Source organism: Brachionichthys hirsutus, chromosome 1, assembly GCF_040956055.1.
Source record: "Brachionichthys hirsutus isolate HB-005 chromosome 1, CSIRO-AGI_Bhir_v1, whole genome shotgun sequence".
Classification (NCBI taxonomy): Eukaryota; Metazoa; Chordata; class Actinopteri; order Lophiiformes; family Brachionichthyidae; genus Brachionichthys; species Brachionichthys hirsutus.
This window is the reverse complement of record NC_090897.1, coordinates 2,899,956-2,927,599: the sequence shown is the minus strand read 5'-3', so window position 1 is coordinate 2,927,599 and position 27,644 is coordinate 2,899,956. Positions and strand designations below refer to the sequence as shown.

Here is a 27,644-nt window from a genome sequence, read left to right as displayed (position 1 = left end):
CATTTGGAGAGCATGCCAAAAATGAAATAAATCAACCTTCTGCCGGGGGGCGAATATCTCCCTCCTAAAAGACATACATGCCCTCCAACATGGGAGCTGTTCAAACAATAGCAGCGCTAATCCAATCCCACCTGCAGTTGGGATTGTTGGACTAGAAGGGATCTATGGCCACTGGATCCATCATCAATAGGCCGACTCAATGAGAGGACAAACTGGGATCAGTAAGGAGGCTGAGGCTGCAGAGTGGTGCGATACCAGTCTGCAAACAGCAACAGGCCCATTGATGTGGCGTCCTGTCGTCTCAGCAGCACATGCACGGAGGTACAAACACACATCCAACCTCTGATTCATCAAAATCACCCAAATGGCAAGAAGCAGTCAAATAATGAATTCTAGATCTGACGTCTCCCCCCCCCCCCCCCCTGCAGTGGCAGCTTTCAGGCCAGTAGAGGGCTAATATTACCATATTCATGATAAGTAAATTAAAAAAAACACTCAACTTATTGCCTTCATTGTCTAACAGAGCTTCCATTGTGACGTCAGATCTGTCGTTAATTGGAGGAACGTACTTCTCTGCCTTTGAGAGGCTGAGGAGGCCTGAAGTTGTTTTCCATGTGTTTCCTCTGATCCTCTTCTTCTCCGGTGAACAGGAGCATCCTAAACTTGCCCAGCTGCAAAGACAAAGAAAGCGATGATCTTCCCTTGATGTTTTTACAGCGTTTTTATTTTTTTTATTCCATAATCCCATAATTCACTCGTTCCTACTAACGTCAGAGAAATAACAAAAGGGTGAAGCCCAACAATCTATCACACAGATCAATAAACTGTACACACCTGTTTTTCGGAGACTACGATTGGCTCCTTCAGGATGATCCAGGTGACGCTCTCGTGCAGGGGGGGCGTGGTCAGCGACCCCAGGTAGGTCCAGTAGTGCAGGCTGCTGGGCAGGAGGCACTTAGGGTTGAAATGTTTGAAGTCTGTGATACTTCCCTGTGAAAAGAAATCAAAAGACAACTCTTTATCAGCGATAAACCTGATAGCAGGCTACAAAAGCATTATGCATCATAAAATCCAGCGAGGGCACTCGCCTTAAACTTCACCGTGTAGAGAGCGTCTGTTATCGCGTGGAGCCATCGATGGCCATTACCTGTCTACACGAACAGATAAAGTTGTTGAATGATTTGCAACTTTAGAACCAGATTCATTCATAGTAAGTCGATCCATACCCTGTATATTCTCACACACTCAGAAACCTCACAAATCTTCTACTCACTTGTAAAAAGACGCCGAGGACGGCGAGGCCATCCGGAGCTTTGGCTGCTTCCCCAAACGTGTCGTACTTAACGGCGTTCCAGTGAACAAGATGAAGCTGGAGGAGAGCCAGAAATGATGATGTCATAAACATGAGATAAACATGTGTGAATACTTTCTGATATATATACACACACACTTGTTTCTGCTATATAATGCATACTATCTTTTAAAATTCAGGAATTCTATTAGCATTTATCACCGTTATCGTGTCTCAAGTGCAAAAAAAAAAAAAAGCCTTTCCCTGACATGACCCAATTAAAAATGTTTATTGTGCTTTATGTTAATTTTATTTCAAAATGTAATGTTATCATATGATGTTACAGAGATAAACTGAACAACGGGTTACGCTGTGTGCTGATGAAATAAAGATTCATATGCAGCGCTGACCTCAGATGCGTAGCCGTTTCCTGCCACGGTGTGTTCAGAGCCGTGGCTGCCTTTCCCCCCCCAGTGGAAGTGAAACTGTTTCAGTCTGTAGGGGTCATCCAGAGGGCCCCCCTGGATCACTGCAGAAAATGAGGAGTAATAAATATCAATAAAGCTCAAACTCAATCCCATGCAGTGCCCCGTGTGTGTGTGTGTGTGTAGCATCACACAAACAGCTTTGTGTGCACTGCAGGGCATGTACACTTGCACGCACACACACGTACACACACACATGTGTGCAACCTGCACCCAACAGACTTAATTAAATTCTCACCCCGAGCTGACAAGAGCACCAACAGTCTGCTTCAGCAGCATCATCTATCTTTAGAGCCCTGCGGCACAAGCTTTAGACACAAATAGCCAGACCTGTGCGAAACGAACCGACGTCAAAAGCTACTTCAGGATGGCTTCGGTTTTACATTCAGATCCACCGGCCAGCCAGCGTGAATAGAAACTTGAACGTGTGTCACAATGACTGTCAGTCCGTCGTCAGGCTAGCACGGCTAGCACAGATCTCACAGCTGGGTATGGAGGAGGCTCTGGTCTGATTGTGATTCACTTTGATGCTGCGGGCATCCTTCTAAGAGCAGGCCAGTCAAGCCGAGATCAGATTAGCTTTGCATGAAGGAGCAAGTTGTGTTATTCTAACGGCCAAACTCGGATCTTTGATATGATTTTTGTAACTGACTTTAACAAAGAGCATTTTGTCTTCATAGAAACTTTGACAAGGAGGTTTTGTTTGTTTATTTGTTTGGTTTTTTGTTAGCAGGATTACGGCAAAACTGCCAGACGGATTTTGATGGAAACATTTTCAAGATTGGTCTTGGTCTAACTTTGATCCCATAAAATTATAAGAGCAATCCGGTTACCTGTCTGGATATTTTTTTTTAATCTGGATTTTTTTTTTACCATTTACTTATAATGGAGGCTTTTTCAAAAAATCATATCTTGTAAAATATGCATTCAATTCACTCAGCAACAATCTCAGTCATAAAGGGGTCCGAAATGAACTATCATTAAAAATGTCTTCTGGATCTGATCAAGAATGAGGTCAGGAAAAAAATATTCCATTTTAACATTAAAACCCATTTATGGATTCAAAAATCGATTAAAAATTCGCATCAACTCTGATTCACTTTTACGTTTCACGATTGGTGTATAAAGATACCAAGAACAATTTATAGCCTCTTGATGATGATCCAGATCACCGTGTAGACGGTGTAAATTCAATTTGGAGGAGAATGAGCTGCTTGGTGGAGGCCTGCGCTCTACGAGTTATTTTCTAGTATCATTCTATTCTTTTTCTTTACCAAAATAAGAAACACGGGATGCTGCACATGGTCATCCAGATCCTGAGAATGGCAGGTTTGAACTATCCAGATGAGCTGAAGGAGGAATTCTTCTTCCATTCACTCACTATGTGGAAGCTTATCATTCACAGAAATGACAGGGTGGTTATAACAAGTCCGCCCATTTATAAAACCCAATAGTGTCATAATAACCATTGAGCTCATCAAAGCGTATTATATCGCTTGTCCAGCAGACAGAGACTCATATGGTTAACTGCAGGTTCCACTTTCCTGCAGCATAATCAGAGGGTTTACTCTTAACCTTTGATTATGGTCAGAAATGCAGACGGTGTGCACTTTCTAGAAATCAAGGTAATCTGCAGCTTTCAAGTGTTTGTCGGCAGAAAGGCCGAGATTTCCAGTGACAAACAGCTATGAGTCGGGATTACGCACTCAGGACTGTGACCTCTGTCAATAATTGCAAGGCAGTCAATAATAGTTCAAATCAGTCATTGGGTCTGCCTGCACGTCACCATTCCCCTTTGTGTTCCTATTTGGCTGAAGTATGCAGAGCTAGAAGTGTAAAATCTACAACACAGAACAGGCCACGTTCTCTTACCGGATCTGTCGTCGGTGTCATCAAACTCGACAACGACGGAGTGGCCGTTGTTAGCCACGCTGATGGAGGTACAGTGATCGTAGTTCAGGTCAATCGGACCCAGGCTGGCGTCATGCGACGCCTGATGAGGGACGATGTCAATGGGAGACTGACGGTTGCCCTGGGCGATGGGGAAGTTTGTGTGCCACTTAGAAGGACCTGAAGAGACAGAACAGAAAGAGAACGTTTAAAGGCTTCGGTACACCCAGCACTGTGAGCTGGGTCATCAGCATTGGGTGACCAACGGGTCTTAAATAAAAAATAAAAATAAACAGATTTGGGTCACCTGCAAGGATTAGATTATCTTTGAAGGATAGTAGTGGAATGTTCATGTTTATCTTCAGACACGTTGGTTTTGATGTCAGCTGTACAAGTAAACCTAAATCCAGATTTAATTTCTAAACACAGAGCGTCACGCGCTGCTGTTGCGTTAGGTGCGCAGAATAAGCGGTGATCCGGTCAGGTTTAAATTGATCCACCTTGTTAACATGGAAAACTCTTGCTTCGTTCTACATCAATCCTCCATCAATCCTTTCAACGGAAACAAGACCGCAAGGGCTTTTTTGAAATGCTCCTCTTAGACAGGATGTTTGACTTTATTTGTACTGTAATACATGCTACTGTGTGACTGTACTTGTACTCTAACATTCTATCTAATAAATATATTCATCATCATCATTCCAGGGTAAATTAGGTAGACGGTCTTTTTCAGGTAACCACATTCATTCCTATATAAGGGTGGCTGCTTGTAAAATAAATTATAGTAATCAAAAACAAAACAAGACGTTTAATATTTTGTTGTTGTTGCATAGATTATTAATTTCCTCCGCTACCAGCATGAGAGATGCTGCCAGATCTTACCGTCCTCTTTTCCATATCCCCAGTGATTCCCTGTCATTGTCCCGAGTAGTGGCTTCAGGAATGCCGGTAAGAGGCTCGTTGCTGTCAGTGCAGCGATTGATGAAGTTTATGTAGAGCACGGAGGGGGGGGGGGAGGACACGCCCCTTACCCCCCCCCCCCCCCCCCCCCCCAACACGCACCTCCTGTCCACCTGTCGGAGGTCTTTAACTAATCCCCTGTGATGTCCGTGCTTTAAATGTGCCATCCTCTTTCAATGGTATGCAATGTAGTTAGAGATAATAGAGGAAATAAAAGGCTACAGTATAAAATAGAAGTCCGTGATGGACTTATAAAGAAATAAAACTAAAATATGGTCTATTTTTAAAGGCATACAAATTCAGTCTGAATACTTTGCATTTTGATTTTTTTTATGGTTTTATACTTAAAGTTGTTTTTATTATGAAAAGATTAACAAACAGATGTGAGAAATGATAAATGACCGGTAAATCAATAGAGCTAATTTATATGACGATCATTATATCGCTCATCAGCAAGACATGTGTACATGTATTTGTAATTTGTAGTTCAGTCCAAAATGTGAGGATTGGCTGGTTTTCCAGCGGTATTCTCGTTATTGATTTATTGATTTATTTGATTGCTTGCTTGTTTATTTAGAAGTATCATTGGTGCTATAATTATATTTCCATGTATTAAAATATAATTAATTTCGTATCAATCTGGGTTTAATCATGTATTCAGAGAGAGTTTTTTTGTGTCGAAAGTGCGCCTTTAAATTTGGGACGAATCTGACAACACGGAAGTAAAATTACGTCAAAAGTACGTCATCGTCGGAAGAAACTATGGCGGCCACCAAAGCGTCCAAAGAACAGAAATATGACAGGCAGCTCAGGTATAATGAAAATAAATATATGTCGGTGCATAAATAAATTATATATATTAAGCTGTATTTTTATTTTATTGCGCCACAGAAAAATGAGGGCAAGAGTGTAAACGCGACCCAGTGTTAGCTAGCTATGCGCTCCACTTAGAACAGTGTCGGGAAGCTAAAGCTATGCGTGTTAATATTAAGAATTAAGAACTGCTTGAACTATTTTATGGCTGTTCTCACATTTTCTAATATCTGTTCAATATTCCTGGAGCTAGCAGCTAGCTTCCCAGCTAGCGAGTCATTCTGTCACGGTGTGTGCTTTCAGGCTGTGGGGCGACCACGGCCAGGAGGCACTGGAGAACGCGCATGTTTGTCTCATTAACGCCGCAGCAACCGGAACAGAGATCCTGAAGAACTTGGTGCTTCCAGGTAAACACACCTGGCTCTGTATGGCTGTGATGCTGCAGGTGATCAAGTGTTTATGGCTGAATTTATTGTTCTCTGCATCAGGGATCGGTGCATTTACTATAGTTGATGGGCACACGGTTACTGGGGAGGATGTCGGAAACAAGTAAGACTTTCCCCCTGAAGTTGGTCTTGAATTAAAACAAGGTCTTAGTTTTTATTGACATTTTTTTATCTTGTCTCGCAGCTTTTTTCTTTGCAGCGACAGCATTGGAAAGGTATGTTTCTTTAAAATGAATCATTATTGATGTATTTAATGATGATATGCATTTCTTCTGCACAGATATTCCCTAATTTCCATCGCCTCTCTGCGCTTTCACCTCCATTCTTAATAGTTTGAAAAGTCATTTTAATGTTTTTTTTTTGTGAGAGTAAAGTATTTTCCAGTTTGAATGATCTTAGTTTTTATGTTCTAGAGCAGAGCTCAGGCTGCCACTGAGCTGCTACAAGAGCTGAACAGCGACGTCTCTGGAAACTTCGTCGAGGAGGTCGGTGTTTAATTTTTGACACGGAGGGTTTTTATGTGGCGGCAATTTTTCATTTGGAACTGGAAACAATCAAATCTTATCTCAAAGAGTGGAAAAATGCAATTTATAAAAATACAGTTTCATAGTAACGCATCAATGACAACAACACGAGCTGTGTGCGTATGTAAGCGGCTCATTACTGCTGCAGACCTGTTTACCAGGAAACCCTATGGCGTGTTTTGTACGATTTTCAACCTAAAATGTAACGAATACGCATTCGAAAGACATAATACGCATTTTACGTTCTCCAAATTGTGCTTTTTTTTTGCGCAGGTTTATTTTTCCCCACACAAGAAAAATTACCTGCATGTCGATTTTCTATCATACCATCAGAAATGTCAAATTATTCCTCACTTAATTCAGCCATAATCAACAAACTGTCACGTGTTGGCCAAATGTTCTGTGTTACCAACAACATCAGGACGAAAAAAGTCAAAGATTTGTCCTTCAAAAGTATGAAGACAAATGTATATACCATCGTTCTAGACAAAACGTTCATAGTACTTCCTGTATTTATTGTTTCACGGAGATCGACATCAGACATTTCAGACAAGGAGGCATTTTGCAAAACGTGAAAATATGAGGAACAAATAAAAGTGATGATGCCGTTAAATTTCGTCTCAAACACAGAATCTACCAAGAATGAACGGCAGCTGGAAGTTATGAGGGCAGAAACATCGATCGATCGATTGTACTATTGATCGTATAATTAAATCTGCATATTCGCGTGTGCGGACACATTCTCGGCAGTGTTCAAGGATGTTTTCCTGGACTCTAAAAATAAAGTAAGTTTCAGAGTGGCACGAATAAGACGGCAAGGATTATCAAGAGAACGAATGAATGAATATTTTACTTAATTTATTCCAATCACCGGAAAGTGGCGCTAATATGGAATACGCTTTTCTATCTCTAAATCTTCTGATTTTCCTCCAGAGTCCGGACAAGCTCCTGGACAACGATCCAGAGTTCTTCCACAGGTTCACCATAGTCATCGGCGTCCATTTACCAGAAAGGTATGAGAAACCGTTGAAATAATTTCTCATTGAGCAGAATATTCGGTACAATCTAATTGTCTCAAACCTCAACAGCACATGTTTGAGGCTCGGTTCCGTTCTGTGGAGCGCCTCTGTGCCGTTTCTGGTCTGCAAAACCTACGGCATGATGGGCTACATGAGGCTCGTGGTGCAGGAACACACAGGTCGGTTCCCCGGCGCTAAACACGGGTTCCGCTTGTCACGGACGCCAACATTTAGTTTGGACTTTTCCAGTGATAGAATCTCACCCAGACAACGCCTTGGAGGATTTGAGGTTAGACCAGCCGTTTCCTGAACTGAAGGAGCATCTTCAGTCCTATGATCTCGACGGCATGGACAAAAAGGTTCTCTCTTTGGCTTCGGCTCATCTGGGGGTGGACATTTGTTTGAAGTGTTCCGCTTTAACACGCCTCTCTCTCCTTCCCTCTCGTCATTTCATCTGCAGGATCACAGTCACACACCGTGGATTATAATTGTTGCTAAGAACCTGGAGAAGTGGCTCAGTGAGGTGCAGAATATTCTCTTCAGAGTTTTATGTTCATCATATTTATTGTTGACAGTAAAATATTCTTCTTCTGTTGTAATTACAGCACAACTGTCAGCCGCCGCGGAATTACAAGGACAAAGAGGCCTTCAGGCAGTTTATTCGAGAAGGTAGATGTGGACGTCTCGATTGTAGTTTCTTAAAAGTTGAGTGGCTGCGCTGTATAAATAAATCTTATCTTTGATTGATTCTTATTTGTGTCCCTTCAGGAATTCTGAAGAATGAAAACGGCGTACCGGAGGACGAAGAAAACTTTGAGGAAGCTATAAAAAATGTGAACACGGCTTTAAACCCAACCAAGGTGCCATTTCTGAAATACTCTTTTCACGCATGTGACCGTTTCCTGTTCCTCGTTTGTCTCACAGTCGCCCCTTTCCTTCCTGCAGATTCCTGCTGCTGTTGAGGACCTTTTCAATAGCGAGCAGTGTAACAACATCACGCCGCAGGTTTTTCCTTTTAACACGCACATTAAATGACGCCGTTCACTAAGTGGTTTCTGAGATTGCTGCTCTTTAAACGCCTGTTTACCAGACCCTCTCCTTCTGGGTGATGCTGCGAGCCGTGAAGGAGTTCGTTCAAAGTGAAGGCAGCGGAAGCCTGCCGTTACGCGGAACCATCCCGGATATGATCGCCGACTCTCAGAAATTCATCGACATACAAAACGTGTGAGTGCAGGATACACGAGTGCGGGTTGTGAGAGCAAAACTGACGAGAGATTGAGAGAAACGAAGAATTCCATAATTGTTTCTCTCATCTGCTGATCTGATCCGATTTGGTGTCGGGTCTTTCTTGAAGTGCGTGACATCATAATTCACGTTTTTGTGTATGTTTCTGTTGATTTCGTGTTTTCCAGTTACAGGGAAAAGGCCATGCGGGATGCAGCGGCTGTTTCTAACCACGTGGAACGTTTGCTGCAGTCGGTTGGAAAGGTACGCTGCGAAGTCGCTCTCACTGAATTAGATCATTTATGTGCGTCTGAAAAGCGTTTTTTGTTCTGGGCTTTTGTTTTGCATGCAGCTGCGGGGAGCTTAAATGCATTAGTATAATTTTCCCAGCGTGCTTCACTCCATGGGTGAAAAATATTTATCTTAAAACGAAATATGGAGTGTGTGCTGGTGGCTGGAGAGGGGCCAGTCTACCCCCCAGACCGCTGCCGAGGTGCCCTTGAGCAAGGCAATCATTGGGCCCCTATACGTTTAAGAATGTGTGCGATTGTTTCGAGGAGCCCCTTGTTCTAGGGTGGAAATGACATTTCAGTGACGAAGCTTTCTTCTTCTTCTTCTTATCCTCCTTCAGCCACCAGAGGGCATCTCTGAGAGGGACGTGAAGCTCGTTTGTAAGCGGCCCTTTCTATAATTACTAACGTTCCGTTAGTGTTCACCCCCCCCCCCCCCCCCCCCCGCCTGTAGCTGTAAGCGTTTGTTTTGCCGTGCAGGTAAGAATTCTTCCTTCCTGCGGGTGGTGCGCTGCAGGTCTTTGGCTGAAGAATACGGCGTGGAAACAGTAAATAAAGATGAAATCAGTACGAGATGCATTTGATGAAATGAATGTGTTCAGTCTCATTCTTAACCCGCACTGGGTGAGCGCTGCTAACTAGTTGTGTGTCCTCAGCCTCATGCATGGACAATCCAGACAGCGAGATGGTCTTTTACCTCATGCTTCGTGCTATTGATCGCTTCTATCAGCGGCACGCCCGCTATCCAGGTACGGTTTTGTTGTTGTTGTTTTTCTAATTCGCAGAATCAGTTTGAGCTTTGAGTCGTGACCGAAAGGACAAGATGGCGGATACAAGCGGTCGAAATGAGTGTCCCCCACAGGGGTGGCTGGGCGCTCCCTGAGAGACTGGGCGAGGAGCTCAGTCACCCGGGAGGAACTGGGAGTCGAGCCGCTGCTCCTCCACATCGAGAGGAGTCAGCTGGTTTTGTCTGGGGAGAGGGAAATCCCTGCTGGGATGTTTGAATCGATTAGTTTTCCTGCCTCGCCAGGCGTCTATGACTACCAGGTGGAGGAGGACATCAGCAGACTGAAGCTCTGCGTGAACAGCCTCCTGCAGGAGTACAGCCTCAACGTCAATATCAAAGACGATTACATCCACGAGTTGTAAGTCGCCGCCGGGTTTATCGACGGAGCGGGTCGCTGAAGGTCGCTGCTAATCACCGTTTCTTTCTTCCGTTGACCTGCAGCTGTCGCTACGGTGCCGCTGAGCCGCACACAGTCGCTGCGTTCTTGGGAGGTAACATTTCAGCAGTCGAGCAAATGAGTTCATGTTGCTTTTTTGTTTTTCTTGATCAAACAAACTAAACGTTTTTATCTTGCTGCATCTTCAGGATCAGCTGCGCAGGAGGCCATCAAGATCATCAGCCACCAGTTTGTGCCCTTCAGCAACACTTTCATTTACAACGCCATGTCACAGACGTCCGCCACGTTACAGTTGTAAATCCTCCGTTTGCCTGCGTTTCAAAAAAGAAAAAGAAAACTCCCAACTTAAAAGTTGAATCGCTGTAGAACTTATTTCTTGTTCTTGAAGAGAGGAAACCAGAATCCACCGAGGAGTTCTTCAAAAAAAATTGTTGACTTAACAAAGCTGTAAATTCATCGAGTAGTTTCATCTGTGAATCGCATGGATTCATGATAATGTAGCAACACTTTGTGTGATGATGCAATCACAGCTGCTTCCTGTGTCATGTTCGGAACAAAGTGGAAATTTTGTAATGTTGAACCTTCATGTTGTATAAAAACATTCAATATTTGACCTTTGAGTCTGATTTGTTTATTTTATCTTCTGGGCCTTTGCAGTTTCTTTTCTGTTCAAATGAAACGTTAGTGTTGAACTGATTGTTATCCATCACTAGGGGGTACTCTACACCTGTTACTACACAGCTGGTTAATCTTATACCCCCCCCCCCTAGTGCCCCTGCTTATTATTGCAGTTAGAAAAAAACTAATCCTAAATTTCAAGGATAAAAAGTACGTTTTTTAATGTTGCCCGAGTGCAAAATGCTAATATTTTAGAGTGCACGTACTAAAACTACCATTTATGTGTTGCAAATGAAACGGATCATAACCTTTGCTCCATCTCCATCCCTTCAGGAGGGCTCGCTGTTGCGTAACCAACGGGAACGGTCCAAGACGAATCGGCTCGGCCTGCTGGTTCTGGTTTTACTTGTGACCGTGCCCTCCATCTGCTGCATCTGATTGTTCCTCAGCTGGTAATGTTTAAAGAAACACATTTAAACTGGAGGTTTTCTCCTTCCTGTCAAAATCCACTCCTATGGCTGGGACCTCAAACCGGTTTCTACAGCAGGAAGGTGTCTCACCACGAGAGCTCAGTCTGTGTTATGCAAGTAGGTAATTACACGTATGTGTCAGGTTCTGTGAGCCGGCTCGCGATTTGTTGGCAGCCGGACTGAAATGACACTTTCGGAACTGAAAAAGTGGAGCAATTCTTTCGGTAATCCTGTGATCGTGGCTTTTCCCTCTTGCCCGACTTCATGAGGCGCCGGCGTGCATTAGATTTCTCTTAATCTCAAAAATTGCAAAAGGAAAAAAACATGAAATTGCCACACACTGACAAACATGCAAACTAATATTTTATTATAACGAAGGTCTACAAATGAAACACTGAAATAAAGATTATTTTGCAACTTGGTCAGTGTGTGGGAATTCCATTTTTTGATGACACTGTATTTGTAATATCTCTTAATCGGACAGGGAAACTAGCAAAAGCATTTTTTTGCAAGTAAAAGTGGCAAACTTATAAAATAGCTGTCATTGTGGGGGCAAATATTACCCCCCCCCCCAACTTATATTGTACCTGCACAACAAAACAAAAACAACATGGAGAGCCTCCTCCTCCTCCTCTTGTGCATCCACACCTTATCAAGACTCCGGCCTTCCAGCCTTGGCTTGTCGCAGTTTTATCATAAAGCCACAGGAGAGGCCGACAGTGGGCAGACGGGCGAGTGTACCCGTGTGGGGGGGGGGGGGGGGGGGGTCTGGTCGTTAATGCAAAAATCAATCAGTAAATAGACGGCACGGCCTGCAGAGAGAGATCGACCTGCCAACGATGATTCTCACTAGAAGCTTTGAGCCAAAAGGTGGGGGGGGGAGGAGGATGAGTCATCTTTGGGACATGAAGGGAGGCGTGGCGGATCGGTGGTCCTATCTCCAACAAGGACGAGGGTCGTTTGCCCCCCCCCTCGTCATTGCTTATGAGATTGTATTTTTTTTTTAAAGTGTTTTGGTAAGAGGACAGGAGGCGGTAGAAGGCAGAGGCGCGGGGGGGGGGGGGGTCTGATGGCTCATGGCTTCTACTCCGATCCTTCCACATGGCCGGGGTCCAACTGGTTCACCATGAGGCCCCGGCTGAATTAAAACCGGCCTGCCAGACCAGAGTGGAATATTCATTGTTTGCTGGGAGACTGCGGGAGGCCGGCATACTTTAAACCTCCCGGGGGGGGGAGGGGGGGTCCGCTGGGGGCCCCTCCATTCTTCCTACAAACAGATGGAGCTGTGAGGAATGCACAATACGTCCAGAGCCGTATGGAAATGAAGGAAAGAGCTGAAGGACACGGCATCGGCCGTTTTGATTTAGCAGATTAGATTAGCCCAAATTGGAGCAGCCCCCCCCCCCACCGGTCCCAAACTAACACAAACGTCATGCAATAACCCTGCTGTGAGTGGGAAACAAAGCCCCAAACACACAACATGTAATTGTGCACCACTGCGCATGTGCTAAAGATCAAACTGCCGCTGCACACTTCGGCCTGTCAGCAGTGGTGTCTGTGAAATGCGCTGCACGCTGAATCTGTGAGGGAGGGGCCGCTCCGGCTGCCAGGCCTTAATGGGTCACATGCTCTCCAGATGCATCGTTAATGAGATCCAACCCACGGATATGAGGAGGAGATAAAGACCTTCATGACCTTTACCAAATCTGGAAAGTATTTGAAGGCCGAAGCGCCTCCGTCCGGCTGATATTTGGCACCAACACAGCAGACGATGCAAACTGGAGTCCTGTCGTCTTGAGAAGGAGCCGATGAAAGAACGTTGTGGTTGAAGCGGTCAGTGACGACACGGGAAGGCGTGAATCTGTGCATTCTAAGTCCGATTCTCGCGTTTTAACGACTGCCTACTAGCATTGGGCTAGTATTTGACTACATAAGGCTAGGCAGACATGTTTATGGGCTTGTTTCAGCATTTTATTATGGGATTTAATGGAAATATTTTGAATAGCTCAGCTAATTCCTCTCATCCAGACGCTTGCTAAATCATCTTCTCTGACGCCAGTGGAAGTCAGGGGGAGGGGGGGGGGGTCCGTCGTCTCTGCACCGAGATTTGTGCTCGATTAGCAGCAGGGCCTTAAAGGAAGTCTAAAAGTCGTCATCTCCAGACGGGGTCAGGCGTTCGGCCTCCCCTGGGTGTCACGTTACACGTTATACAAAACGCAGATGCGTGAGTGTGTGTGTGTGTGCTCATTTCTTACTGGAGATCATGCACACGCAGCCACACAACAATTTTATAAAGTATGCAAAGACTTCTGCTGATTCATCTGCAGTCTGCTCGGCTTCCTGGTCCCGGCTGAGCAGGAACCCACAAGAATTCACACCGTAGATGTTTTGCTGATGCTCTTATCTTCGCCGGGGCTGCGCAGTAACAGCACTGTAGGGTAATATGTCTTTACCCAGAAATGCACAAGCGTGTTCCAGCCAGCATTTACCAGGTGCCATTCCTATCTCTGTCCCCGCCGGGGATCAATCGGAATGCCATTCAAGAGAAGCACGCAACCTCTCCCTCTCTCTCCGCCTCCGTGTCTGCGATTGTTGCGTCACAGCCAGAGGGAAGACTTTCTACGGCAATGAGAAACGCATTAAACGTAGCGTGAGAGATGCCTGCATGCGTTGCTCTGAGCCTCAGCTCATTTTTCAAGGCGAGCATTAATGAGGACCACCTGTTTGGGGGAAGCCATGACATTAAAAAACGTAACGATGGAGACCCGTGCCAGGGTCGTGCGGCGTGCACGGAGGCTGCAGCTGGCCATGGCGGACCCAGCAGGATTCGGATGATGGATGTTCTTTTAGTTGTATACTGTCTTGCATACGGTCCGGTTTCTGTTGCTCATATATGCATGGGTCCAGAGGGGAATGTGTGTGTGTGTGTGTGTGTCACAGAGGAGTGTTTATGAAGAGGAGCTGCTCAGGGTGAATTCCTCAGATAAGTGACGCGGCCTCTCAGCGGCAGCAGACCCCAGGCTGTATATGGTAAACCTCAGGAACACATGCAGCCGCTGGAGCGCGTGGTCGGGAGTATTTCACATTTATTCTAGCACCATCGAAGGGATCTGTTTCAAGCATTGCACGTAAGCAGTTATAGAATGTCCACACGCACACACACACACACACACACACACACTGCGAGTGGACAGATCAGCTGCACGGGGCCCTCAACATGGGGTCAAGCTCAGTCCAGATCGCAGCATTCTTCAGATTCCTGCCTGTAAGCGGCAGGTCCGATTCAGCGTTATGTCCTCGTCAGCTAACCGGAGAAGACGATGGCGGTCATTCTCAGACCCTTTTTGTGATCAAGAGCGGAGATAGCGAGCGAGGGAACACCGAGGATCCTCCATCTGCTGCGATGCCGGCTTTTAAAACCCCACCGAGCATAAATATTTCCTCTCCCTTGCTCTCTGGTTTACATTTGTTTGAAGGAATGTGCATGTGTTCGATGTGCTTTCCTTGGGTCAGCAGGCTGGGGGAGCCCGTAAACACAGCGGTGGGCCTTACAGGGAGGAGGAGGAGAAAGGAAGGGGAACTTGAGCAGGGGATTGAAACAAATATGTCGTGTCTAATCCTCTCTGCAGACAGCGGGGGGGGGGGGTGCAATCAGACTCAAGAGGAGATGAAGAATTCTTTGGCTCTGAAGAGATTCATCCGATGCAGACAGATAGAAAGAAAAACAGAATTTTGGTTTTTCCCCTCCCTGGTTCCCGTCATCGTTCTCCTCTCCTCTCTAAGTTTGGGAAATCTTTTTCTTTTCTTTTTTATAGGTTTTTCAGGATCCAATTATATTTCAATAAATTTTCACTTTCTTTTCAAATTCCATTCATTTAGCCGCTCCTGTCATTTTGAGATCCAGTCACCATGACGACTGGCGCTCAAGGCCATCATCCAGAGAGCCACTTTTGTTCTTTGCGCGAGTCGTTTCTAAGAAGTTGCCTAACAGGCCTTCTTGAATTCTTCCTCCAAGAGTATCCACCTTTGTAGTGACTGCCCCCCCCCCCCCCCCCACCACCACCACCACCACTTTCCTCTCGCAGGCAGGCTTTGAAGACAAACCCAGCACGGCCTATCTCAGAGGAGAGTTTTACATTCCATGTTCTGCAACAATAGGACATTGTTCGTTGCGTTTTTTACAACATGATCTTATTAATAGTTAAGAAGGTTAATGGGCTGTAATCTCTTGATCGGGGGTGGGGGGGTTGGAATACCTGTGCGACGTTTGTGTGTAATGCTGCACACACACCCTCTGGTTTTAATAATGCAGCGAGGTTCAGGAGAGTGAGATTATGAAGGAAAGCTGGTTGATTGTTGTTTTTGGAAAGAAACTTAATGGGAACCTTACTTTGAGGTTTAGACTTAAACACACACACACATCAGTAGCATCAGGTAATGCATTCAGCCTTTGCATCTGAATGTCGGTAAGTGATGTCAGCCTCTTTGACACGTCTCCGTCGGTGGCGGATCTGGGTCACGTCCCCGGCACCGGGTGCTGAGTCACTCTGCCGACTCTGCCTGGTCCAGCTTCCGGATGGGCAGGGAGGCCGCTGTCCTTGTGTGCTTCATCCTGTAGTGTCTCTTCGTGTTATCCACCTATGCTACCCAGAGGAATTGTCCTGCTTTCCATGTCAGGATATTGTTGAACCAGGCATGATGTTAGGATGTTCCCCGTCGAGTCATCACTTCCTGGTCGAGAGTTCGCTCGACACCAACCGCAGCAAACTTCTCTTTCTGCTATTTGTGGCGAGCGTGCTAATGTCAGCCCGCCTTCATCTACCTGATCACAGATGTTTTTGCAATCATCTGTGAAACACGACGCTGCCGCCATTTCTGACCCCTTGTTTTCATGATTAACCCTGAACAAATCGCAGGGCTTTGAGGTGAGGGGGGACTCTTTTTGCCTCTTTACAACAGGATCCAAAGTGGCATAACCAAACTTTAATGGTTGCTTTGACCAGATTACACACCGGTCATGAGACGAGTTGGGATTAGGTGTAGAATGTAGCATAGTGTGGCAGCCGTACTGGTTCGGTCAGGGTTACACACTAAACAGCATCATGTATTTGTCATCCAAATAAGGCGGGATCATCTCTACGTCTATAGCATGTACCTCAAGCTATAAACACCACTTCAGGCTCATGAGTCATAAGTCGTATGGCGAAGCATTTGTTGTACAATGTTTTTGGGGGATTTTCAAAGCGATATTTCATCTTCGGCTGACTCTTGTTTGAAAGCGATTTAATCTACGGCAAGCACCCGTCTGAAAATATGAGCTCGGAGCTCTGTCCCAACCCAAAGCGGAATATGTAATCCATTAACGCCAGTGGAAAGAATGAAAGCTGTGAAAGCTGGTGCAGTTCTTCAGCCTTCATCAGCTTGTCCACAGTGGCAACAGTGGGATTGATCTTATGAACGTCTTTCATGAAAGCCTGGTGTGTGTTTGTAATTGCCTGCCAGACAGTCTGCAGGGTTTTACTCACACATTTTTGCAGAAAGTTGAAGTATGTGTGCAAAGGGGGTAAAAGAAAACATGCCTGTGTGGCGAACATATGGCAATGCCCCAGGCCAAGGGGCATCATGTCGGGTGTGTGTGTGAGTGCATGTGCATGTGCATGTGTGTTGGCACATCGGATCGAATCTTTGACCAAGTTAAAGGCTTTACTGAGACATCCGAAGGAGGTCCGAGCACCTTCCCAGCGATTCTGTAAATCTAACGGAGGCGCTGCTTTGAATAGATCCTGAGTTTATGATCGTCCTTCCATCTCAGTCCTTTAGTCAAACATCTTCGGTTCAGTTTTGTCTTGAACATTAAAATGTTGAAGAATAACCATTCCAGCTTTGGCTCCATTCCATTTCAAGCATCTGTCTCGTTTTCCATAATTCTAAGTCTCGTCTTCCTTTCCTTCCTTTAGCTGTACGGCGTTAAAAACCTATAAATTCTCAAGCATGGTGAAGTTGTTGATAGTTCTAATGCCCGTGCACGTTTGCATAGAAATAAATCCCGCTTTCCCGCTGTCCGCTCCTCCGTCGGTGTTGACATAAAACGGCCGTGAAAAGCTGGAATGGCTCTCCGCGGCGCCGGCGGTCCTTCAGAGCGCTCCACAGTTAAACAAATGCTGACAGGCCAAGACAAAAGGAACACAATGATGCGCAACAATATTCAGGGTTCTTAGGCCATGCTTGGATTCAGTTTGGAAAGCTATTGACGGGCCTTTTGGAGGAATGGTAGCTTGGAAATACAGTTTAAGGGCTGGTGTGTTCGCATGCGCCTGTTACAACGGCTGATGTGCCTGCAGCAGCTGGACTGGAGGTGACAGATGCTTTCAGAGACTATTTCTAGTCAGCTGCTAAAAAAAAAAAAATCAAAAACAATTCACATCTGCCTGTCACATTTAGATTATATTCCAGCAGATGGTGTTATATTCTTAAGTGGTGTAATTTTGGGGTGTGACCTGTCGAGGGACACACCCTGGACGGGTCACCTGTTTGTCACAGGACCGACACATCCACACCATTTATGCTCGCAGTCACGTGAAAATTGCTAAACTAATTCCTATGGAACTTTGTGGAGGGGTGAAGCATCGGTCATGTGTTGGGTCATTCAGGCTCGGCGAGGGTATGCGTTCTACAGAGGCTCATTGAAGCATACAGATTGGCTGTTCCAATTCTCTGATGTGGCCAAAGTTTTCCTCGCCTCGAAAATGCTTTGGAAAGCGATAGAAACTGTGCAACTTTCTGGGTTGGGCACCAATTTAACACCCTATAATCACTTATGTGTGGCCGTAGCATCGTTTTGATAATGAGCGCAGTCACCCCAGCCTGATCCTCACTAACTCCAGCCTCGGTCGTTCGCCTTCAAACATAAATGCAAATGTATGACTTTCCAAAAGGTATAGAAGTCCTGCTGGCCCTGTGCAGAAACACAAAGTGGCTCTGACAGGTTGGAAAATACCGAAAACATGAACTCTGCAGGGTCAAGATCTCAGCGACCAGTTTATCTCTCTGTGTCCACTTCCTATACTCTAAATCGAATGCACGAACAAACACACTTTCTCTCCCTTGCTTTCTCCCTCTGTTTTGTCCTTGCCCCATTCCTGCTGTCTTCAAGGTACCAGAGGTCATTTCAATTCATGTCTAAATAATTCACCAGAGGCCATGCAGCCAGCGGCTGTCTGAAACAAGCGGCAGCTTTGATTTAGCTCTGTCACCAGCGGCACAGTGAAGGTCACTTCTCCGCCAGCGAACACGCCTTTGTAGCCGTGGTGTCTGGGACTGACACAATTTACAAGCCGAATTATACTACAAAGACACAAAAGCTGCAATATTTCTAGAAATTCAGCTCTGTCACTTTTTCTATATATACTGTATATTCAAGGTCTTTGAGTTCCCCTTACTTACAGAAAAGCAGTGTTTAATTCTTCTCTGAAATGTATGCTTCTTTTTTTTATTTTAGCTGTAAATGTTAAAACCTTTAAAAACCCCGTTGCGCTTTCTTCGTTTTAAAAGTGTGAGCGTTTACATGGCATAAACTATCCTCTGAATTCGGTTGTGTTGCTGCATTAAAGTATTCTGATTCTGATTTTCATTGATCTGAAATCACAAGTGAGTGTTTGAATGAAGAAAACACGTTTTTTTTTACTGTCGTTTAAAACAGGCGGACTACAAGAATTGGCATTTAAACCTCACACTGTGCATTTCAGTGGAACGTGCATGGCCCAGAGTCTCGATCAAGGTGACTGCACACGGAATGATTTTCCATCACTAATCTAAAACACACACTGAACCGACGCACTTAACGCAACCTGCCTTCAATGACTAAGCTGAGAAAACAGGTGTGTGTGTTCAGTGTGAAACTTTGAGTGTCGATGAATAATCCTGATTCCAACTTGGTTCACGCTTTTTTAAAACAGCATTTCAGATATTTCACCACTATGCAGATGATATTATACATCCAGGATAAATCCAGGTGCCTCCGTTGTATCTTGCATCCTGCCCTGCCCTTCTAGAAATTAGAATTGGGATGCCTAACTATTTCAAAGAACTGGATGATGCAAACTTATCGACAAATACAAATGTGTTTAAAATAGTGAGGCTCCTGTCGATGAGCCCGATGTCTAAACATGGCCTTACATAACTCAAGTCTCAAGTCATTGCTAAAAGTAAACTTTGACATTCTGCTTACATTCGCGTAATTCAGTTCTCTGCATTTTATAACGGTGTGGCTGTGAGCCTCTGCCAAAAATAACTGTTAAAATCTCATTGCCATTGCTAATGTCGTTAGCGGAGCATGCACTTTCCTTGCTCTGACAGCTCTGGCTATCTGCTGTGAAATGGATCCATTGTGTCTGAAATCCGATGAATAGTGGATGTGGCGGTTGTAGATACTGCCTTGAATTTAAAACTAAAGGTTCTTTTTACTCCCAAGCAGCAAATACGGTATTGAATAGTCGCCAGGACAAAACATCTCTGCGGGCAATGTGCCAAAATGACCATTTGGATTTCCATAACATTCAGTTCCATCCGATTGTGACTAGATTGTGTTGGGGCAGCACAAGGGTGACATGGTTGCCACTTTTGTCTCACAGCAAGAATGTTCTGCATGTGCCTCTCTATGTGGAAAGGCCCTAGGATTCCCCCCCGGGTGCTCCCCCAGTAGAATTACCCGTAACAGAAAATGGGTGGATGGTTAAATTTAATTGACACTGAATTAGATCTGATTGTTTTTGTCTTCAATGCCTGGAATGCGTGTGAATGATAAAGGATGCACAGCTCAGAGTGCAGGAATACAGTCTGCATACACACACACACACAGAGAGAGAGAGAGAGAGATGGAGAGTGCTCACTCAGTACAGCAGCTGCATCAGCAGAGTGAAGCACAGCATAAAACCAATCTCTCTCTGTGTGTGTGTGTTCGTGTGTGTGTGTGTGTGTGTGTGTGTGTGTGATGGGTCGAGGGTGAAAGGATCTTTGAGCAGACAAAGGGGAGTCGTTGCTCCTCTCAGCGTCCATTAGACTAACCCTGCGGATCAATATTGATTCTTACTAGACCCGAGCTCTGTCTAATAGCCCTCCGCCGACCCCGGTCGGCACAAGGAGCGCATTACCGCACATGTGCAGAACGGTTTAGGATCTGGGGGTAGGAGGGTAAGCCACAAGCAGAACAAGAGAGAAAAAGAGTGACGAGGAGGCAAAAAAGGATGAGAAGGGCAGGGAGACTGTAAGGCCGATCATCATGAACGTAAGATAAATAGAGGAGAAAAGAGCTTGAACAAGACAGAAATATAGAAAAATTAAAGATGGATAAATGTGGGTGTCAATCAGGAGGTGAGTTAATTAGTGCCTCTTCTCTGGTTGGCCGTTTCAGAGTACATAAAGGGAAATAGAGGAGGTCTCTGCGCAGCCATCATAAGGAAAGCTTTAGAGCAGCGTGTGTGTGTGTGTGTGTGTGTGTGTGCGCGGGTGAAAAGGACAGCGTGAGTTGTTTCGGTCATGTATGCATGTGTTTTCCTGTCTGTACGTCTGCGTCGACACCCTCTTGCTTGAATAATAAACAGCGATGGGCTGTTGCTGAACTCAGACCACCTGCCTCTTCATATTTACTCAGCCAGCCGAGTGGATGGAGCCGAGGAGAGAGTATCTCTGATAGCAGGACGCATTTCTGAGGTCTGCTTAATCTTCCCACGCACACTCACACCCTCCCTTCTCGTTATCTCAGTAATAACCCAGAAAGTGCTAAAAAGAAGACCCCCCCCTTCCCCCCCCCCCCCCCCAGGAGCACAACGTCTTCAATACGACGGCTTCTCAAGATGAATTGCCTGAATTGTTTCTTGTCATTTGCCACAGTTTTCTCTTTGGGTAATAACATTTTGACGGCTCTGAGGCCAAATTGTCACTAGAAACTTTGTCCAGTACGAAAAAGGTACATTGCAAATGTTGTCCAATCAGAATGCGGCACATTTTCTGTCCTAATCTCGTGACGGTTGGACATGAGTTGTTTTTGCTTTTGCAGCCAGGCCAATGACAACTTCCCTGATAACACAGCGTTTTTGAGTCTTAAACTGGTATTAGGTTGGGCTATTTTCTTTCTTCTGAAATTTGAAATTTGGAATAGTCAGTTCAATCACTCCCTCCTTCATTCCTTCGATCACCCCGTAACTTCCCAGGACATTTGCTACCAGTCCTTCGTGTCACCACTGACCGGTATAGCATGATATGGGCCTCAGTAAATTGCGTAGCAGTTGTATCTTATTTAGAATTAGATAGATTTTTTTTCATTTTGCTTTTGATGCTATGAGACATCCATCAGGAATAGTCAGATAAATCCTACGGGGTAGTTTTAACGCAGCGAAGGAAGACGCTGGAGGACAGTCTGAGCTTTGTGCAAGGAGCTTGCATATAGAGAGCATAGTGTCAGGCTGACCGGCCAGTGCAGCTGGCCTTTCACAGCGTTGCAATGTTAAATCAGTGTTTAAATGAAGATGGGAAAGAAAAAAGAAAAGAGACACAAACCTTGTTCTCCCACACAAAAAGGAAAAATAAAGGGAAAGAAAGTGAAGCTGGGAATGCTGAGGCACCACTAAGACTTCAGTAATGGCTGTTAATGCAATTTTGGGAAGAGCAAATTCTTGTGGCGGTGGAGACGTCTCTTTTTTTTAAACAGCGGCGATATTTCAAGATGAAGTTTCCTTCCATCGCTACAAATGTCACTCTGCTTTAATTTGATTGGGTTTCCATATTTACAGTTCCAGCACAAGAATATCGATGTTTCGTGGAAGCTCAGCAGGTCACGGTGCTGTCGAAGTGAAATGTGTCAAATTGCATTCAACCGTAAATACTCACGGCCTGTAAGGGGTTTGAACGTAAAACCATTGAAAATTGTTACTGTCGATTGAGCGCATAACTTCAGATATCAGACGAAACTGCTTCCCCTCCCCCCCCCCCCCCCAATCATTCCTAAATCCCTGATGCCAGTGTGGACCGGCCCACTGTGGAGCTACTGCTGGAGGTTTATCACCATCCGATACCCTCTGAACCATCGCCTGTAATCCTTTCGTGCTTGGATGACTATATTCTACACCTCAAACACCTTCACAATCATCCTCTCACTGTGTGAAACAGGCAGATTCACAGGAACATGCCGATCACTTTAATCCATGTTAATGTATGTGATCCCAGCAGGCAGTATTCTACAAGGAGGCTACAGAAACAGCCATGAAATTAATTCTACTCTTCACTGTTGCTTGATTGAAATATCTGCATCGTCTTTTTTAACCTCCTTTCCTCTGCAAGTAGCGCCCAGACCTCCCGACTCATCCTTTTCTCTGCCTTCCTGCAGGCACCCCCCCCCCCCACCCATTTTGCTGGTATGAGTCTTTAATGTTGGCGGGGCATACTGCTACGGCATGCAGCCTCCGTGATGGGAATGGTGATGCAAGGGAGAAAAGGGATGAGGAAAGATCAGAGAACCTCAGGAAAGACCCGAGACTCCTCCGAGGAAGGAGAAATGTCTTCGCTTGTCCGTTCGTGACGTCCGTAATATTTGTCCTGTGGTTGTTGCTCTTCATAAATTTGAATAAGCGGATACATTCTGAACCGCCAGAGGCAATAAAAGGAAGTTGATGTCAGCAAGTTTCTAAGAGTCTTTTACGACTTTAACAAAATTTAATTATTGGATTTTATAGCTTAAAAATAAAGTTTCTTATCCATCATTCGCAAAGTGTTATGCATAAAGTTCGGGGATGACGACACCGGACAAAAAAAACATATCCTCGCTTTCAGAGGTACAATAGTGTAAAAAAAAAGCAACTAAAATATTCTTTCAACATGATTGCGATAAAGGCTTTAAACAATCTAGAGGATAATTTGAAGCCGTATCGCTCTAAAATGTTGGCACATTTGAGGCTGAGAGAAGGAAAGAAAAGGAGGATGCAATGGGCTAAGACACTCTTTATTCCGTATTCATAACAATCAGATTAAAATGAACAGTCCTTATAAGTACAAGTATTATAAAAGACCAAAAACATTTAGGACAATCTCTGCATAAAGTAACAGAAAGGATAGATGGCATTCTAAAGATAACATACTACTAATGGGTGTCGTTCAAACGAACCACCGACGCACAATACACCTTCATTTCCTTAGGACATATTCCACGGCCACCGTTTTTGCTCCGCTACCCAGTTTGACCGTCTGCATTCACCCGCACATCAACCGTCCTCGCCGATCTCGTCTCCTTCACTGACCCGCTTGTCTTCATCCCTTTCTATCAAGTGGCTGCATTTCATGTAGTTTACACAAGAAAACATTATTTCGCCTGAGTTACCACGGTAGACATTGCAGTGGTTACAGCATTTCTCAATTCAGGGGATTGAACTGAATTCACATTGATTTGAAAGTTGATTTTTTTAATTTATTTTTTAGACTGCCTGGGTCACCTCAGTACCGAGAGCCGACGCCATTTCAGAAACTGCATCTGGAACTTCTTGGACACTCCCACTCAGCACCGGATCTTTTTTCAGTTCAAAGTCATTCTGCTCCTTAATCGGTGTCTCCTCTGGATTTTTATTTCCATTTACGCATCCCTGGATCTGTGTGACAGCAGAATTCATGCATTCTCCATTCACAGCTGGAAGTTCATCTACGTCTGCCACATTAACCGTAACAGAGGGGCTCTCTAAATTCCCATTTTCCATCTTGCCTTCTACTTGCTGGGACTCTTGGTAAGAGACATCTCCCACAGATGTTTCGGCTACCTTTTCAGACTCAGCAATAATTGTGTTGGGAGAGGCAGACGGGTCTGGGATAGAGTCTGCTGCTTCTGGCTCAGTTGTCACCGTCATGCTGGAGACTTCGTCTTCAGGCTGGTCCGTGGGGCCGTCCTCTGCAGCAGTGTCACAGACCTCAGTTGGTATTGGTCCCCTAGTCTCATCAGCCTTTTGGTCAGACTCTGGTGATTGTTGAAGCTCTAGTTCAGACTCTGGTGATTTTTGAAGCTCTAGTTCAGACTCTGGCTTTGGCGCTTGCTCCAGCACCGGCTCAGGTGATTGATCAGGCTCTAGTTCTGGTTCTTGCTCTGGCTCAGGCTCTGGCTCAACTTCTGGCACCGGTGAATGCTCTAGTACTTGTTCTGGCTTTGGAACTAGCACTGGCTCGGGTGATTGCTCAGGCTCAGGTAATTGTTCAGGCCCTGACTCGGGGGCTTGATCTGGTTCTGGTTCAGGTACTTGCTCTGGCTCAGGTTCGGGTACTCGCTCTGGCTTTGGAACTAGCACTGGCTCGGGTGATTGCTCAGGCTCTGGGGCTTGCTCTGGCTCGGGTACTTGTTCTGGCCCTGGCTCGGGGGCCTGCTCTGGCTCCGGTTCCGGTAGTTGTTCTGGCTCTGGAGCTTGCTCCTGCTCTGGTACTTGCTCGGGCTCCTCATCTTTTGCTTCATTTTCAGGGACAGCAGTAGGCGGCACGATTTCCTCCGCCGTAGTCTCTGGCTCTTGAACAATACCTGGGTCGAGTTTTGGCTCTTCTTCCTCAAGTGCTTCCTCTGTCTTCCCAGGAGCAACCACTGGCTCTGGCACAGAATTCAAATTTGCAGCAGTTTCTTCTACAGGGAGCTCTTCAGGTGCCGATACAGACTTGGGATCCGGCACAGGCTCTTCTGATGCTACTGCTCTGGTCTCTGTTAGTTCTACTGGAACAGATTCCTGTGCTGCTACAGCCAGTATTTTTACAGATGGGGGCAGTTCTGCTGCTACAGGAACAGACTCTACTGCTACTACCATTTCTTCTTCTATTACTGAAGATGGATCCTCTGCTGCTGGAGTTGGCACCACCGGAGCCTCTTCCATCGCAACGGCTTCTTTAACATCGGAGGCTGGTTCCTCTGCGGTTATAGCCGATTTCTCCACCAGAGGTGGTACTTCTGCTGCTGAAACTTGTTCTATTGTTACAGGGGTGGATCCTTCTGCTGCTGAAACTTGCTCTATTGTTACTGGGGTGGATCCTTCTGCTGCTGAAACTTGTTCAGTTACTGGGGAGGATCCTTCTGCTGCTGCTGGTTCCTCTGGCGGTGAAGATTTGGGTTCTTCTGGAGCTTTTACATCTTCAATGACTTCTACTCCGTTGTTTGCTTCAGCTGCTTGCACAGCTTCTGTTGGGGCTCCACCCTCTTCTGACCCACTGGCTGGCAATTCAGTCTTATCCTTGGTGTCTTTAGGGTCACTCACATCGTATCCCTTCCTCTTCTTGCTCAGTTTACCTCCCATGATGTCTCCTAGGAACAAGTGGATAAAGAAATAAATATTAGAACTGTATACATTTTCCAGTAATTAAGCAAATTCTGAATATGAGAGACATTTTCCTCACATATTGCAGTCGAGCAAAAAACTGCAAATGGATGATTTTAGAACAGAAGCTCCATTTCATTCAGAATCACTTTATGGACAGAAATGTCACAACAGGAGACAAATCTATGAGACCTGCGAGTGGGAAGACAGTTTAATGGATCTCTACAGATGGAGCTTATTGATCTGCAAGGAAGACGTAGCTGCAGATGATACCTAAGCGCATTTGTATTGAACTCGCAACTGTGGCAGACGCTGGATTGTGTTTGGCTACGCATGCGGTTGGGTAATCGTTATTTCTACAGTTAGCATCGTCAAAAAGAAATACAGCTGGAAAAATTGCACTGAACTCTTAATATGTAAAATGCTAGTAGGAAAGACTGAAGACACATGAATGAACATGTGAAGGTGAGCTGTGACGATTGATTGGCCAAGGTGCAACAAGGCGAGTCTCGTAACTTCCTAGGGTGATGCACTGTAATGTAATGCAACCTCGGTTGGAGCTACAGCTGCATGACCTCTGATGCAATATTGCGTTTTAATGGTGCAAACTAAGAAATTCACAGACTACGAGTCCGGGTGTGGACTACTGGGCAGTTCAGAATTGAGGTGGTGGAGAGAGAGAGAGAGAGAAGAAAAGGATTGCCAGGAAGCAGATGGGGCATATATGTTTACAACTGGCCAACCAAAATACAGTAGTAAATCTTAAAAGACACACAAACATTAACGTCTACAGGAAATATGGAATTTATGGACACCCAGAATATACGAGGGCAAACTCGAGAACAAACCGACCGGTCATTAAAACCAGACAAACACTGTATGATTTTAGAAAAGCTGTATTTTCCAGACAGAACAGACGCATTGCGATGCTTTCGATCCATTCGCTCTCCCTTTGTTCGATGCTTTACGCAGTTACAAATAAAGAACACATGGACTTTGTGCATTCGACACATGGATCCGCTCCAGATATGCCGGAGACTTCTAAACCAACATCTCTGTCAGAAACCCATCTGGTCGGCTGATTGTTCATCCAACCCTTGTACACGACACAATGAAGGCTTCCAAATCGGGTCGCAGCTCGCTGGGATTGAGCTGAACCGCACCACGTTTCAAGCACGGGGGCGACACACAAAGTTCATGTTTACTTAGGCAGTCATTGCAGTTAAAAATTACACGCATCACGTGAACCTGCGGTGTATGATTTATTGGCAGACGAGAAAGCAGGCCAGTTCGACTTCTTCCACACGTGAACGAGAACGGAGAGAAAGGCATCGTCCCGACGTGACCTAGACTGGAGCTTTAATTGGGCACATGATCCTCGGCCACAGTTTGGCTGGGAAACAAATCTAAATCACGGGGACCTTGCTGAAATTAAATTACTCCACCGACCCTCTGCCCCCTCAGGAATGTCGGCTCAGGCTCAGCGCGGAATGAGCCCACGTCGCTGACAGGAACAATCCATCACGTACGAACAACTATTCCGCTCCTCGGCACGACAAAACATATTAAAAACATTTCCCCAAAGGAGATACCGAAGTTAGAGTCGCATAATATTTCATCTGGACCACCCGACCGGCGTAAAACGTTAACAATTCAACCGGCAGATTCTGTGCTTTGTGAAACAACTGGCATCTATTCCTGTTAATGTTACAACACTGTTGTGGCTGAGGAGGAAGAGTCAGCGGTTGCCACAGAATGGGACTTCCCTTCAGTGGAAGGACAGGGAACTAGAAGCTCGACTTCACCTCACCGGCTGGCACAAAGCCGGGTTACATGTTCAATTATATTCCTAATAAGTTGCGACACTGACAATCTATTTAGTTTTTTTTTTTTTAAGGTCATGCAATGAAGGGTTTCTTTTGTGCTGCGTTGACAGTGCCACACGCAGGGTTGTACCTCGGGGAAGTCGTGGGTGGAACTACCCACAGCGGCTGCAACACGCAATCAAGCCAAGCTGCGCCACAGAACCAGGATCGTTGCGCAGCAATTAGACTAATTATAATCTGAGCTGGAGGGCTCAAAATAAGTCGATTCATCAGCAAAAAAAAA

At 45.3% G+C, this 27,644-nt stretch overlaps 2 protein-coding genes across 2 annotated transcripts; one reads left to right on the top strand and one right to left on the bottom strand.

Annotated features, from left to right (window-relative positions):
• Window positions 1-551: 551 nt before the first annotated feature.
• ca7 (carbonic anhydrase VII) lies at window positions 552-4,585 on the bottom strand. Its single transcript, XM_068743255.1, has 7 exons — window positions 4,549-4,585; window positions 3,649-3,846; window positions 1,702-1,820; window positions 1,274-1,369; window positions 1,089-1,151; window positions 835-990; window positions 552-671 (listed from the first exon to the last, which is right to left on the bottom strand). The coding sequence occupies exons 1-7, from the start codon at window positions 4,583-4,585 to the stop codon at window positions 552-554; spliced, it is 789 nt and encodes a 262-aa protein (XP_068599356.1).
• A 799-nt stretch (window positions 4,586-5,384) lies between these two features.
• nae1 (nedd8 activating enzyme E1 subunit 1) lies at window positions 5,385-10,739 on the top strand. The gene is made up of 20 exons (XM_068758804.1): window positions 5,385-5,438; window positions 5,743-5,846; window positions 5,928-5,988; window positions 6,070-6,100; window positions 6,299-6,370; window positions 7,343-7,422; window positions 7,498-7,607; window positions 7,678-7,787; window positions 7,889-7,951; window positions 8,034-8,097; window positions 8,197-8,288; window positions 8,374-8,433; window positions 8,519-8,652; window positions 8,841-8,916; window positions 9,284-9,323; window positions 9,423-9,509; window positions 9,599-9,691; window positions 9,973-10,087; window positions 10,171-10,220; window positions 10,315-10,739. The coding sequence occupies exons 1-20, from the start codon at window positions 5,389-5,391 to the stop codon at window positions 10,422-10,424; spliced, it is 1,602 nt and encodes a 533-aa protein (XP_068614905.1). The 5' UTR covers window positions 5,385-5,388; the 3' UTR covers window positions 10,425-10,739.
• The last annotated feature ends 16,905 nt before the right edge of the window (window positions 10,740-27,644 follow it).